This window comes from Lissotriton vulgaris, chromosome 2_1, assembly GCF_964263255.1.
Source record: "Lissotriton vulgaris chromosome 2_1, aLisVul1.2, whole genome shotgun sequence".
In the NCBI taxonomy this organism is placed as follows: Eukaryota; Metazoa; Chordata; class Amphibia; order Caudata; family Salamandridae; genus Lissotriton; species Lissotriton vulgaris.
The window spans coordinates 1,637,254,077-1,637,268,819 of NC_141687.1; the positions used below are offsets into that span (position 1 = coordinate 1,637,254,077).

Consider the following 14,743-nt stretch of genomic DNA (forward strand, 5'->3'; position numbering starts at 1 on the left):
ACTGAATCTGCAAGCAGATTCTCTGAAGCCCAAAATTCCACTACATTATCATAGGTAATATAGAGACAAAGAAATCCCCACATTCCATACCCTAAATCATGTAAAAGAACAAACACAAAATACATATAATGAAGATACCTAAGATGTATATTACAATGTTATACAGTAAAACACTAGAACACCACAGAAGGTTACCTCCAATGGTTACCACATTACATAGTATGGTACACTAGCACAACAAAAGCCATCTACAGTGGGTGTCACGATGCACAGTGCTTCCCACTGAGGAAAGCGACACCCACCAGCGATGGCTGCTATTCTGGCATACTGCACAGAGAGTTATGGCGAGGCCAAGTGAGTACACTCAGATGACAGCCATGTTGCACAGCAAATCAACTTACAACACACTAAAATGTGGCATCTGCAGTTGGGGCACACTGCACAGTACATCAAGCTGATGCCATGATAACCACAAATGAAGTCAGTAGCCTTTATTGTATAAATACTTACACTCATTTACAAAAGGACGTCAGGAAAGCAACCTCGAACAAGCATTTACAATGCAACGGTTTCGCCTTTGGAAAAGTTAGAGCTATTGGCATTGTAAATGACAAAATTTGTATTTATGTGTTGGTTTTGAAAACAGATAAATAAATGGCACTGTCATTTACATTGCCAATAGCTTAATCTCTCGCAAATGTGAGACCTATTGTACCCTACGGATGAGCTCAGCAGACAGCAATTACTACCACACGCACACCCAGAGCCACACACACACACCCAGAGCCAGCCACACACCCCCAGAGCCAACCACACACACCCAGAGCCAACCACACACACCCAGAGCCAGCCACACACACCCAGAGCCACACACCCAGAGCCCCACACACACACCCAGAGCAGTCACACACACACACACACTGGAGCAGTCACACACACACACCCTGGAGCAGTCACATACACACACACACTGGAGCAGTCACATACACACACACATACTCTGGAGCAGTCACATACACACACACCCTGAAGCAGTCACATACACACACACACCCTGGAGCAGTCACACACACACACACACACACACACACACACTCTGGAGCAGTCACATGCACACACACACTGGAGCAGTCACAAACGCACACACTCTGGAGCAGTCACATACACACACACACACTCTGGAGCAGTCACATACACACACAGTCTGGAGCAGTCACATACACACACACCCTGGAGCAGTCACATACACACACACCCTGGAGCAGTCACACACACACACACACACACACACACACTCTAGAGCAGTCACATGCACACACACACTGGAGCAGTCACATACACACACACTGGAGCAGTAACACACACAAACTCGGGATCAGTCACATACACACACACACTGGAGCAGTCACACACGCACACATTCTGGAGCAGTCACATACACACACATACACACACTGGAGCAGTCACACACACACACACTGGAGCAGTCACACACACACACACACACTCTGGAGCAGTCACATACACACACACACACACACACTGGAGCAGTCATACACACACACACACACTGGAGCAGTCACACACACACACACTGGAGCAGTCACACACACAAACTCTGGAGCAGTCACATACACACACACACACACATTGGGGCAGTCACACACACACACTCTGGAGCAGTCACACACACACACTTGAGCAGTCGCACACAAACACACACACTCTGGAGCAGTCACATACACACACACACACACTGGAGCAGTCATGGTTTTCAGGTGTTTTAGTCTAATTAGTTCAATGGAAGCAAGACTACAATACCCATAATGCATTAGGTGATGACAAAGGATGAGGACTGGATATGATGCCCCTAATGACGGAAAGAAGGCAGTCCTGCTATAGAGGTGTGGCACCAGCCTCTCTGTGGGGGTGTGGTTCCACACCTTGTCCCGTCTGGGGTTTGACATTTGAGGCTGTCACAGTGGCGGTTTTCAAAGCCTGACCTGTTTTGTGTGACTTTCCACAGTAATACCACTGGTGCCCCAGGGTTGTAGCCGCAGCAAGTGTAAAACCCGGTGTCATCGAACAGAAATGGAGCAGCCCTTGCTTCCATCAAAATATCCATTCTAAATGTTTTTAGACTCTGGGGGTGAGACTACCACTTCCTAATGGTGAGCACAAACTTGCAGCAGGGCCTTATTTTATGTAAAATAGGCTTCAGTGTCATGTTTATTACTGACGGATAATCTCTTATTTATGCCTCTTATTGGGCTCTTGGCAGCATGCCTGATTTGCTGTCTTTCTTAGGTCCCGTGCGTCGCTTTCTCTCAACGTCATGGAGGTTTGAGCAGAAATATCCTGTGGGGGCTGTGAAAGCAGATGCCAGGTCTAACACAGATCATACCCACCCTCACCTCAGCTATCACGCAGTTTTTTAATAATTCCCTAGAAGCCGCTATATTCCCAGAGACATGCAAACAAGCCTTAGTAACCCCACTATTAAAAAAAGCAGGCACAGATGTGACGAACCCGGTCAACTATAGACCTATTTCTCAACTTCCGTATCTCTCCAAATTGTTGGAGAAGATGATTAATAGACAGCTGTCCAAATACCTATTAGACCCCTCCCAAACGGGATTCAGGGATTCAGGGCCACTAATAGCACTGCTGGCCGTCACGGACAATATCAGAAATTCTCTGGACCAGGGCAAAGCTGTGGCCCTTATCCTATTAGACCTGTTGGCAGCGTTCAACATGGTCTGTCGCCACCTTCTACTAGAAAACTTACATGAGAAAGGAATAAACGGAAAAGCCCTTGAATGGCTCAGTTCCATCCTGTGCAACAGAACCCAAACTGTACAGCTAGGAGCCTTCTCATCCAAACCTAAACAACTGAAATGCGGTGTCCCGCAGGGAGCATCCCTCAGTCCCACGCTGTGCAATGCCTATGTTTCACCCCTGGCACAAATTGGGACAAAATGGGGTTTTGGTGTATGCTCCTACGCAGATGACACGCAACTTACAATCACTATAGGGAAGGGGCAGGAAGACACCAAAACGAAACTTAACAGCTGCCTTACCGAAATGGCTAATTGGATGGCAGATCACTGTCTAAAGCTAAATGCAGACAAAACTGAGATCCTGCTCCTCGGAGAAGCCAAACATATCTGGGTCACTTCCTGGTGGCCCTCCTCCTTGGGAGATGCCCCTGACCCACACTGTGCCAAAAACGTAGGCGTAACTATTGATGAAACACTATGTGGAAAAAGTTTTGCCACCTTGAAACTTCTAAAAAGGCTATTCCCATGGATCCCCCTGGAAAGCAGGAAAACAGTGGCACAGGCCCTGCTGGTCAGCAGGCTGAACTATGGCAATGCCCTTTTCGTGGTCATGCCAGATTACCTATTAAAACGACTACAGGTGGTGCAGAATGCTGCAGCAAAACTAGTGTGCAACAAAGACAAATACAGCTCAACAAAGGACTGCCTATAACAACTCCACTGACTGTCCATGCGCCAAAGAGCCTGCTTCAAGCTCCTTGGACATGCCCAAAGGACACTCCACAACAGAGGCCCCATGATCCTCCAGAACAAAATACGCTTCTACACTCCTACCAGATCACTAACAACTCGCTCTTGCAGAAACAAAAAAAAAGATAAATAAATCTAGAACGGGAGGCCGTAGCTTCTCACATCCTGCAGCATGGCACTGGAACGAGTCCCAGTCGAACTCAGGCTGACCAAAGAATACGTCTTCAGGAGAAATCTTGAAACACACTTATTCCGCAAAGACTGATATCTGATCCATCAACCTCACGGACCCTACTCATCAATGTAATCCTCAGCGTCGTGATATCCCCTAGGAGGAATGTTGCGCTCTATAAATAAATAAATAAATCTGATGACAATCTAAAACCCAGAGGCGAAATTTCCTGTAGCAATAATATTACAATACTGTGGGGCACCACTTTTGACCACGAGGGTCCTTACTTACTGTTCAGTACTCTCCAAGTCAAGTTCTTACCCATCTGATGTCAATAAATTGAGCACCATTACATTGAGAAATAAAATCAGCTGTTTTAAACAGAGCTAGGTAACACCAAAAATATGATAGCAATCACATTATAAAAGAATAAGTTCTTACTATCTTCGTCGGTCTGGAAGGTCACCTCTTTGCCCTCCTTGCGTCCTTCTGGGTTAGCGAGCACCAACTTGACATGCACATTGCGATAGGGACGCAGGTTCTTGAGTGTGTAGCGGTTCAGGCTCCGTTCTATTTTGACACATTCCCGCACTGTCTGGTTGCGCCCGGGGTTGCCTAGGTAGTAGCGGTAGCAGAGAGAGACACTGTAGCTGTGGCAGCGGGTCACGTTGTACCCCAGCGGCTCCCATTGCAAGGTCAGTTGCCGTGGCTGGATCTCAGCAAAGCCCAGGTCTTTTGGGGCTCTCATCGGCTCTGTTGGAGTTAAAGAAAAAAGAAAGAGGAAAGGAAAATGGTTAGAACACAGTGGAAGACTAAGTCATCCTCTGACACCAACACTTGATTTTCACTTCAGGAGGATGACACACCCAATGTGGCATATATTGGCCGACTGAAGGGGAGGATCAACCCACTGAAGGCGAAGATCCACCTAACGAAGTGAAGGATCAGCCCATTCAAGGGGAAGACCTGTCTACTATGGTGTAGTAGAAGCTTACAGTGAACACAAATACTGTTTAAACTTTATCTTAATTTGGCACCAAAAAACTGTCAGCACTAACAGTGGTCTGTCCCTTTAAGAGACATTTTTAATTTTTAGGGTTGGAAGCATTATTTAAGAAGGTCTCCAATATTAATGTGAATTCGTAAAACATGAAAACATCAATAAGTTCACAGTTTAGTTCATAAGGTACATTTTTTCTTTGTCTGGTGTTTAACCAGCTATACAAACAGATGGTCATATTCAAGGTTAACCAAAGATAGATACAATATAGGTGAAATGCTCAGACCACGTTCTTTAACTACTGGATGGAACCATATATTTCCTAGGGCACTGATATATGGCAAGTAGAAGGACCCTCAACTCTTACTACACGTGACTAAAATATTTATCCATTGAGGAACATCATATGGTGTGTAATTGACAGCTCAATCACATTTATATAATGCATTACTCGGGTCATTCATGTCTAATCTTCTAATCTTAAACTATAAGAGAACCCCAATGGTGGTAAACTTTACAAGTATTCCCTCCTCCATAGTTCATACTTGTTAGGAACGTGACAGGTTTTGTATATTTGTTAGTATATTTTCTTGTATTGGTGCATTTACCTAGCTCTTCTAGTCTCACGGTATGGTGCCGTAGGCTATTATTGAACTTGTATTGAATTTATTCCCATTAACCAGCAATCCTAACTATTTACTGTGACATTAAATGTTATTTTCTTTGGTTGGGACGGATGGCAAACAAGGTGTATGTATGGTGAGAATCTGTTTTAGAATTCATTTTACTCTTAAGTCCCCATTTTCTTGCCTTCTGCGGGCCACTATCCCATAAACCACAGCACTGGGATCCTATACCCATGTGCTCACCTGGAGGAAAACCAACTTCAGATAAGCAGGACAATTTCTGATACTACCAGTCGCTGCTTTCTTCCCTGACCAGGCCACAGTTTCACCAGGAGAATTACTTAATCATATTTACATAGGGCCATCAGTTTTCTACATCCTGGGCGAGGGCAACAGGTTCTACTGTTTTGGAGTCAAATATTTCCAAAACAATGCATTCGCATTCAACAACACAAAAAACCTTCCTCCCACTCTGGGAAGACCTCACAGGCACCCTCACCTTCTTCAATAAAGGATGGTTTGTCTGTTGTATATTATTTAACCATTACAACATGTTTTATTTAGTTTATTTTTTATTTTGAGAGTTTTATACATCGCGAACGAGACCCTTGCGGGTATCAGAGCACTTTACAAGGTAGAGTCTTAGTTACATAGAAACAAGGTAAATAGTGTAGAGATCCCAGATAGACTGTGCTAGTGTAATCGTTCTGTCTTTGACAGGCGGTATATGAAACATAACAAAAAACGTACAATGAGTTTCAAGCATAATATAGATAAAGATAAATATCTAGAGTCTCTGGCTGGGCAGAGGACCTTGTAAGGTTCCGAGTAGAGGATACATTGGGTCGGAGAATAACAGTAGTCCCTGCTCAAGTAAGTTTAGCCATGAGAAGCACCGTCACTTCTTTTTTGAAAGATGCAGTAGAGGGATTACGTCTGGTTTCTGGGGGTAGATTCTTCAAAATTCTGGGCGCCATCCCTGAAAAGGATTGCTTGTATGTTTCCTTTTTGTTGAATCTTTGCGGTTTCAGGAGAAGGTTGATAGAACTTCTTGAGGATCTGACACGACAAGAGGGCACCAGTTTCTGTGCCAGATAACTGGGTATATTGTGATGGATGGCTTTATACGTCATACAAGCTATTTTCAGATGAATTCTGGCTTCAAAGGGTAGCCAATTAAGGAAGTTTAGGTCAGGGGATATATGGGAGCTTCTTTTGGAGCCAGTGATAAGTCTAGCTGCGGTGTTGATTGAGGCTCTCAGAGGAGCCGTTGCAGCTCTGGGTAGGCCACAAAGAGCAATACTTCCGTAATCCACTCTTGGAATGTCTAGAGCTTGTACTGCCAGCTTGAAGTCCTTTTCTGGCAGGAAAGGTTTCAATTTTCTCAAAGTATTTATCTGAAAGTTTCCTCCCTTCATTGCATTGCTGATGTGTTCTTGCATATTGAGGTTTCTGTCCAGAGATATTACCAACGATTTTGCTGAATCAACGATGAGAGGTTGACAGTTGAGTGCGGTAAGGTGTTTGATCCAGTCTTGCCGTAGGGGTACTTGGGCGGGGGGAGCGACGAGGAGGAATTTGGTTTTAAGGGCATTCAGTTTTAGATGATTTTCTGCCAGCCATGTTTGAGTTTTCGCGAGAGTGGTGTTGAGCGATTTGATGTCTTCCAAGGTATGGATCTTGAGATATAGTTGTATGTCGTCAGCCTACTTGTGATATGGCACGTTAGACAAGTAGAGAATTTCAGTGAGGGGTTCCATGAAAAGATTTAACAGTGTCGGAGAAAATGCAGATCCTTGTGAGACTCCTAAAGTGACTGGGACAGGTTTGGACAGGGAGTAATTGACCTTGATTCATTGTGATCTATCTTGCAGGAACGAATTAACCAGCTTAGAACTGAACCGGCTAATCCCATTCTGTGTTTTAGAAGGTCAATCGGGTTATCGAGTTTGACAGTATCAAAGGCTGATGACAGGTCTAGCAAAATGAGTAGGCATGCTCCGTTTTCATCAAGGTAGGGATGTTGGATATAGGACGGTAATGATTTAAGACAGCAGTGTCAGTCGTAGGTTTCTTTAGAATGGGAGATACCTGCCCGGCCTTGTGGGTGTCAGGGATGCAACCGTGGCATAAGGAGTTATTAATGATCTTGGTCCAAAGAGGCTGCAGCGGGGTTAAGTCTTTTACAAAGTTTGCTGGAAGGGGATCAGCAAGGTGATTGGTAGGATTTAAGGTAGTAAGCATTTTGAGAATTGATTCCTCACTGTAGGTAGTGAAGGATGACCATGATGCGTTATGTTTTAGGTCGAACTTTGAAGAGATTCGATATGGGGAATTTAGAGGGGAAGATGAGGGGTTTGTATGTGCGGTAGAGTGTGTGATAAGATCGTTGAGAAGCTCCTTCTTTATGGTATCGGTGTTCTGAGTGAAGAAGGAAGCAAATTCATCACTGTTAGGTCGTGGTCCTAATTTATCTTGAGGTTGGTGCGGTCCATCCATAGATTGAGATTTGAATAACTCAATAAGTTTTTGGGGACGTTTTTTTGCCTGGTCTAATTGGTGGCTAAAGAAGTCTGCGTTAGCATGCTTGATCTTTCTATAGTATGCATTTCTTTTCTTTCTTACTATCTTGAGGCGATTAGCGGATGGAGCTGCTCTCCATCTGTGTTCAGATAATCTTAGGGATCTTCTGTCCTCATTGAGTCTTCCATCGTACCAAGGTTGAGAATCTTTTGTGGAGACTCTCTTTAGTTGGAGTGGGGCTACCTCGTTTAGTATCATGTTCATGGAATTGAAGTAGTACAATCCAAATAGATGCCATGTTCCAATTTGAAATTTAGCAAAATCCAGTTGTTTTTAGGTCAGCTGGAACCTCAACAATCTCAAAGAACTTCATGGTGTGCACCTGACGTGAGTTTTGTCACAGTGTCAGAGGTTCTCCCAGAGTAGCACAGGAGTGGTCCTACAAAAGGACTCTGAATAGTGGGCCTATCACATGTGGCTACCTGATCTACTCCAGTGCATGAATGTTTGGTAAATGCTAAAAAAAAATTGATGGACAGAATGCAGAACAATGTCATACATTCACCCCAGTGCAGAGATCTGGGCCTAAATCGATTGTTTTGTTTGCTCACCATGCCATTCCAGTTTGGACCCAGCCATATGCAAATCAGTCCTGACACTGCGCCCAATGGGAACAGTCCAACTCAAACTGACATTTCATCAAATTGTGTTTACTTTGTTCGCTCTAATTTGGCAGGGTATGTCGAGATGTGGGTCCCTTGCTCACTTTGCCCCTGGATTCAATCTAGTCTGGCTGATGAAGGGTGTTACCCAGAAACCAGTCCCAGGAAGCTTGTTTCCGGTTCAGGGAAGCCCTGGCTTGGCAATTCGGGCTGGACTGTTCCCATGAGGCACAGGGTCAAGGCTGATTTGCATATAGCTGGGTCTGAACTAAGGTGGGGAACTGAGCTAAAGAATGATGAAGGATTCAATCCAGATCTGTGACTGGGGGGGAGTGTGAAAAGTTTCAGCGCTCCGTCCATCATCTCCTTGTGTTTGCCATGAATGTTTGGTACTCATGATGCGCCTCTCCCTGGGAGGGAGCAGGACTTTCATCAATGTGTGCCAAAAAGGCAGCATTTCCACTTGTGCCACTAACTCTCAGTGCCTCTTTGCTGTAGCATTCGTGTAGCGTACTTATGTGGCACCCAGTGTCACTCCACTATCCTTTTCAATCCAAATAACGGACTAATATGTCCACCACTCAAATTACTTTTACTTTCGTTTTTCACTATACTAATTCTAATACTAATTCAGTAGCGTGTTACTCGCTGAAAAAGCACTTTAACGCCTCGTCAGGGGTAGTAAGCGCTATATAAATGCAATTACAATACAATACATGGCGGAGTTCAGATTTAAACGATGTAGCAGAATGGATCCCAGAGCTCAACCCCTAGGTCCTATGCGGCCATATCTGAATCATGTAGGGCAGGTGAGGGCCATCTCCTCTATGCGTTCATGGTGGAATATGATCAAAATGGTTGTTGCCCTTTACAAAAATGACAGAAAACGTGGAGCCTGTGCATAGCTACTGTTTTCAGAGTGCATGCATAGGAGTACTTAGCTATACATCAGTTCAGAATAATCTAACCTGACTACTTCAGGCTGGTCAAAGTGAATTTCATGGAATATAAGAGAAGGGGGCAAGAGCGACAAGAAAATGACAAGAAAAGAGTGGGAAAAAATCAGCAATATTAAAGGAAAGTGGTAAAGGCAATGAGCTGTACATCTGATTCGATGTACTATGGTATAAATGGGGCTAGAGGTAACTGTCAAGGAACCAGGGTACAGGCAATGACAGAAGAACCAGGGAGTACCCGGTGTAAAGTCACAGGGAATAGATGAGAGTACCTGTAAAGTGGTGTATATAGTTGTAAAAGTCGTGAGGTCTAGACAAAGTAGCGTTCAGATAGTGTTAGGTGCACTGCAGTAAAATTAATGGTAGAAGCACAGGGTAACAACTGGAATCTAGGGTGAAGTTATGATTTACTAGGCTTTAGACAAGTCTAGTGGTACAAGTGTATAGATGGATAGGGGTTGAAGGACATAGGCAGCTGTGAAGTACAGGAATATAGCCTGAGCTAGAAGCATCAGGGCATATATAGGAAGGGAGAGACATACAAGGGTATAGGGAAGAGAAGGTAAACTGGGTTACAGACTGGGATAGTGGTGCTACGGTAGAGATAACATAAGATTTCAGTTGCTAATGTATAGGTGGAGGTAGGATTAGGATAGTGGGGTATATGCAGGGCCTGGTGTGCCATGGTCTAAATTGGGGTATATATACAAGGGTATAGGTTAGGGTAGAGATGCAGGGGTAAAGGCAGAGATTAAGGCGCTAGGCTAAAGGTGGGAGATACCACGGTGCACAGAGATGTTATCGAAACTAGAGTATAAGTGGGCTGCAGGCACAAGAGAATTGGTAGGGACAAAGGATAGGGGTAACAAGAAAACAAGTGAGACACAGGGGCAGAAATGGACAGGGTATATGATCAGCAATGAAGACAGGATGAAAATAGGACAAAAACTATGTGATCCTGCAAAAAAAAAGACCGCAGAAAAACCTGACATGAAGGGCATTTTCTAAAATGGATTTGACGTTCTGAGAAAGCTATTCTTGTACAAACACTTCATGAAGCAGGGTCGAGGGTAGAGTTTCTCCAGAGCGGGTCGTCTCCAATGAGTTGCACTGCTGAATCGCGTACAGCCTGCGTACTCTCCTCCCATACTCTTGCTCTAATGTCCCAGAGCTGTTCTAGAGACGCATAGTGCCTTCTCTCTACACAACCCCTGCAACTGTGTTCCCTTACAAGGGAGCCGTTTTTTGTTACAGAGGGGAAAATACGTTATGCAGCTCAGTTCACTCTCAGCATAGAAGCAGCTGCCCAGGAAAATGGGCTAGACCTGGCCTCAGAATGAGCCGTCAAGCACTGGCAGATGGGTAGCAGCTTTCATACCTCTACATCTCAGGCAATCACCTTCACTGCCTCAATTCAAAATGGACCTCAAGACCCGGCTCTTCGATTGAACTGCAGACCCTCTCCCCTTTACCCCCCCCCCACCTCCAAGCCTTGAGACCTTAACGGGTGATTAGCCGCACTCCATAAGAACCCTTATTGATAAGTTTAGCAATGTATTATAATAACAAAGGTAAAAAAAAAAAAAAAGAACAAAGAAACCCTGTTCCAAGGGCATACAAGTATTAAACCCAGTGCATAAAGAGCACTGGCTCCAGTACTTCCAACCCATTTAAGACTCTTGCTCTGTTTGAGGGGGTGCAGACAAACGTGGATCCATTGCTCGCTGTGCCTAGATTCCCAAGCTACAGGCCCCTGCCAAGAACAACAAATAGGCAACATCACTGCAGTTTCCTCTTTTCTGCTAATCCTGCGAGATATAGTTGAAATGATTCACATATATTTTCTTTCTGCTGGTACAGACAAGAGGCCGTGTTTGATTCGAAGAGGTCTCTCGGGATAAAAAGGCGGATCCCTTGAGATCTTAAAAACTCATATACTTCATAGCCCCATCTCCCGTTTGTAGATATGGTGTATGAGCCATAAAAAGATAATAAAGTAATGTGGCGTGTCCAGATGACGCAAATGCTCTCCGACACGTGATATTATTGGACCGCTGCTCCGACATGTTTCTGACCCAAATTCAATTAACTCTTTCAAATCATAAAATCTATGGCTTCAATATCAACGGGGGTGCAAGGTCAGAAAGCACTTGCTCAATTTTCTTGAGTGATGAAATGGTATTTCAGCATCCTGGGAGGGTGTGCAAATACTCCACAAATGAAAACATGCGGTAGGTCAAGGTGTGCCTTTCGCTCATAAGCAAACACATGAATTGAATCTGTGATGCTATGGGGCGGGCAGCGGTAAAACACAATACCTTGAAAATGGATTTCATGGAGACTACAAAAGAGCGGGCTAACACTATAACATTTTTGCGTGAATATTAGTCACATGAACTTTTGCAAACCATTATTTTTTTGTTTAATGGCAACTTGGAGAATCAACATATTTAATATTCTTGAGCTAAACACGAACCTATATTCTTTTTAAAGAAACTTGAGGGTGTTTTAATATGTCAGATCAGTGGTAAGCATGAGGACTAGATCAGGGATCCCGTGGGACATCACCTTGCAACCTATGTCTCATAGGCCATGAAACGCAACTGTCTCTATTCATTTGAGAAGAAAGGTGCTAAAGAGACAATCCTCACCAGACCTATGCTGCCATCTGGAGGTGATTTCATGGAGGTAGACGTTCATGGGCAGTGTATCTACTCCAGTACATATCGCAATGGGCCTGTTCCATGCGTGTGGATTATCCTGGGGATTTTTTTTCGTTACATGTTACAGGGGACAAATCGCCACATATTTTGTTCAACAGCAGAGTGAAGTTGGTTTTCGTTCGAGTGTCATCATCAAAGCGTTCCAGTCTCACCGCACTGGAAGACACAATCAGTCAGAACCCTTCTTTAATTGAAGCAGCTTTGAGATTATAACATCACCCAACATTTAATTCGCATTACTGAACCTAAAACTGAATGTTATCTAAGGAATATCTGCAAATGCAACATTTCTGATTGTGGGCTGCTCCTCCTCATTAAAAGGTGGCAGTAAGTTGTGAGATGTTCGGAGATAATGGTGCTGCTTCCCACCACAGCGGACCGATTTTTCCCATTTTTGTAATTTATGATATCTTTGAGATTGTTTCTGATTCAGGAAGCAGTTTTTATTTCTTCACACCTCTCTCGCCTCCCTCTCCAAGCTAAAGGGTAGCTGCAGCCTCATCTTCATTAGCTCATCATGATCTCGCCTGAGAGCCTTGCAGCGTATTGGCAGAGGGTTCATGTTCCTCATTAACTGCAGCATCTGGTATGGGTGTCTAATTATGATAACTAATTAAACTCTTTCCTTGTTGGGCCGTGTGCACCATCCCTGTAGTAGAGCAAGCTTGACATGTCATCGATAAGGTAGGCTCAGATCTTCCTTGCCCACGTCTTCCCATTGGCACGCTGAGCTTTTACCCCAGTGCACAGGATTGGGGACCAGCCCTGATGCTGTCCGTTCCATGGCAGACCGGAAACACTGTAGAAAGACAATAACAGATTGACCAACACTCCCTCTTTAATAGGGAAGTGGACTGTCAACTTTGAGTTATAAATACTCTGTGCTTCTTTCTCTTTACAAAGCACATCCTTGCCTCGTTTCAAGTAAACTACAGATTAAGAGTTTTGCCTCTTTGCCCTCAAAACCCCACTTCTTTGATTTCAGGATTAAGACACATCTTAATTGCCAGGAATCTATAGGTTTCAAATTTCTGGTTATGTGGCTAAATGTTTGTGTGTTAACAGAGAAAATAGGACCAAAGAGGGAAAATGTATTTATACTGATGTGTCACTGAGATTGGAGAGGAGAAAAAAATGAATATCAGAGCAAGAGTCTCTCACAGCTGACGAGTATGACTCAATGGGGAACCATTCTCCAAGCAGTGAGACTTGCGCCTAAAGAGTGAGATTTGACAAGTTTTTATTTACACAGCTCAAATTCTGTGATTGTTGATCATCTGTCACACAGTGAGAGTGGGGTTACTCCGGTAAAGCTTAATTAAGCCTCAAAGTTGGCGCGCCTGACTTCAGAGCTGGCCTTTCCTCACATAGCACCATTGGTGAGACAACATTTGGTGCCTCTCCTCCCACTTGTCATCTCTAATTGTCAGTGTGTTGGGGAAACGGGTGGAGTAGGTAGAAGGTGAGGGGGAAAAGCAGAAAGGAGAAACAGACTTCAGAACAATGTTTACTACATTTTTCTTTGAAGCCAGGTTGTAGGGAGACTGCTGCATGCTGCCTCGGAGTTCCTGTGAAGGTCATCGCCCCAGGCGCGGGGACAACTCGACCATGCTAAAGGTCAGCCCTGCGGGGCTCCAACCCACAGGTCCGATCTGCTTCCCACTAAATTCCTTACAAATGTTGAGGTCTATTGGAAAAACCCTGTATGAGAGAACCCAAGTAAACAGTCGACACTCCAGAACTGTAGACCAAACTGTAGTTGCCGCTGTATAACTACAAGCCTAAGCGTCTGTCAGTGCTCTAGAACTGTATCCTCAATCAAAGAGTAATCACACTGCAATTGTTGGATCAAGCCAAAAGTCAGCCCCAAGTAAACAGGGAGTGGTCTTGGCAGAAGGCCCTTGCGAAAAGTCAGACCCTGGAACTGTAAGCGTAAGTCAACAGGCAGCACCCCTACACTGTAGCCCTAATGAAGAGTAAGCATAGAGGAAATGTAACTTTAAGCAAGCAGTCAGTGCTCTGGAACGGAAGCCCCAAGTGAAACCATTAGTGCTGTGGAACTGTAAACTCACGCAACCAGTTCGAGCTCCAGAGCAAACAGTCAGAAGTGCAAAACGTGTAGTCCTCAGATATTTTGAAATGCAGCACTACACATTTTTGGAGCAACAGCATGAACTGTTTTCTGTATACCATATTCATCCCCAAAAACTATAAAATACAAAGTCACTCACTCGACGGAACTTCATTTTTATTTCTGTTAAATTATGTTCCCATTTTTTCTATGTAGTGCATATGTGACAGCTACTTGGCCCCTTGCGCCTCTTACTACATTTCAGGTCTGCAGTTGAGGGTTTCCCACAGTCGTTTTCCAGGCCCCGTGTAGGCGTGGTCTAACATACAGATGGTCTCTGTGAGGTATGTCACTATTTTTGAATAACAAGCGCGCAGCTTTCATGGCCTCCCTCCTTGCTTCCTCACGGGCCTCTCTGGTGGCTCCATGCTGTGGTCGTACATTGGTTGGATCAATCCGGAGCAGGTGCTGTGTTCTATG

General features: G+C 44.4%; 1 protein-coding gene across 2 annotated transcripts in view; it reads right to left on the reverse strand.

Annotated features, from left to right (window-relative positions):
• The window catches only part of PTPRU (protein tyrosine phosphatase receptor type U), an 816,311-nt gene that overhangs the window by 312,948 nt on the left and 488,620 nt on the right, over nucleotides 1–14,743 (reverse strand). For both annotated transcript variants that reach the window (XM_086957511.1, XM_086957512.1), the window contains exon 8: nucleotides 4,144–4,455. In XM_086957511.1, the coding sequence (XP_086813637.1) occupies nucleotides 4,144–4,455 (312 nt within the window). The remainder of the gene's footprint in view (nucleotides 1–4,143; nucleotides 4,456–14,743) is intronic.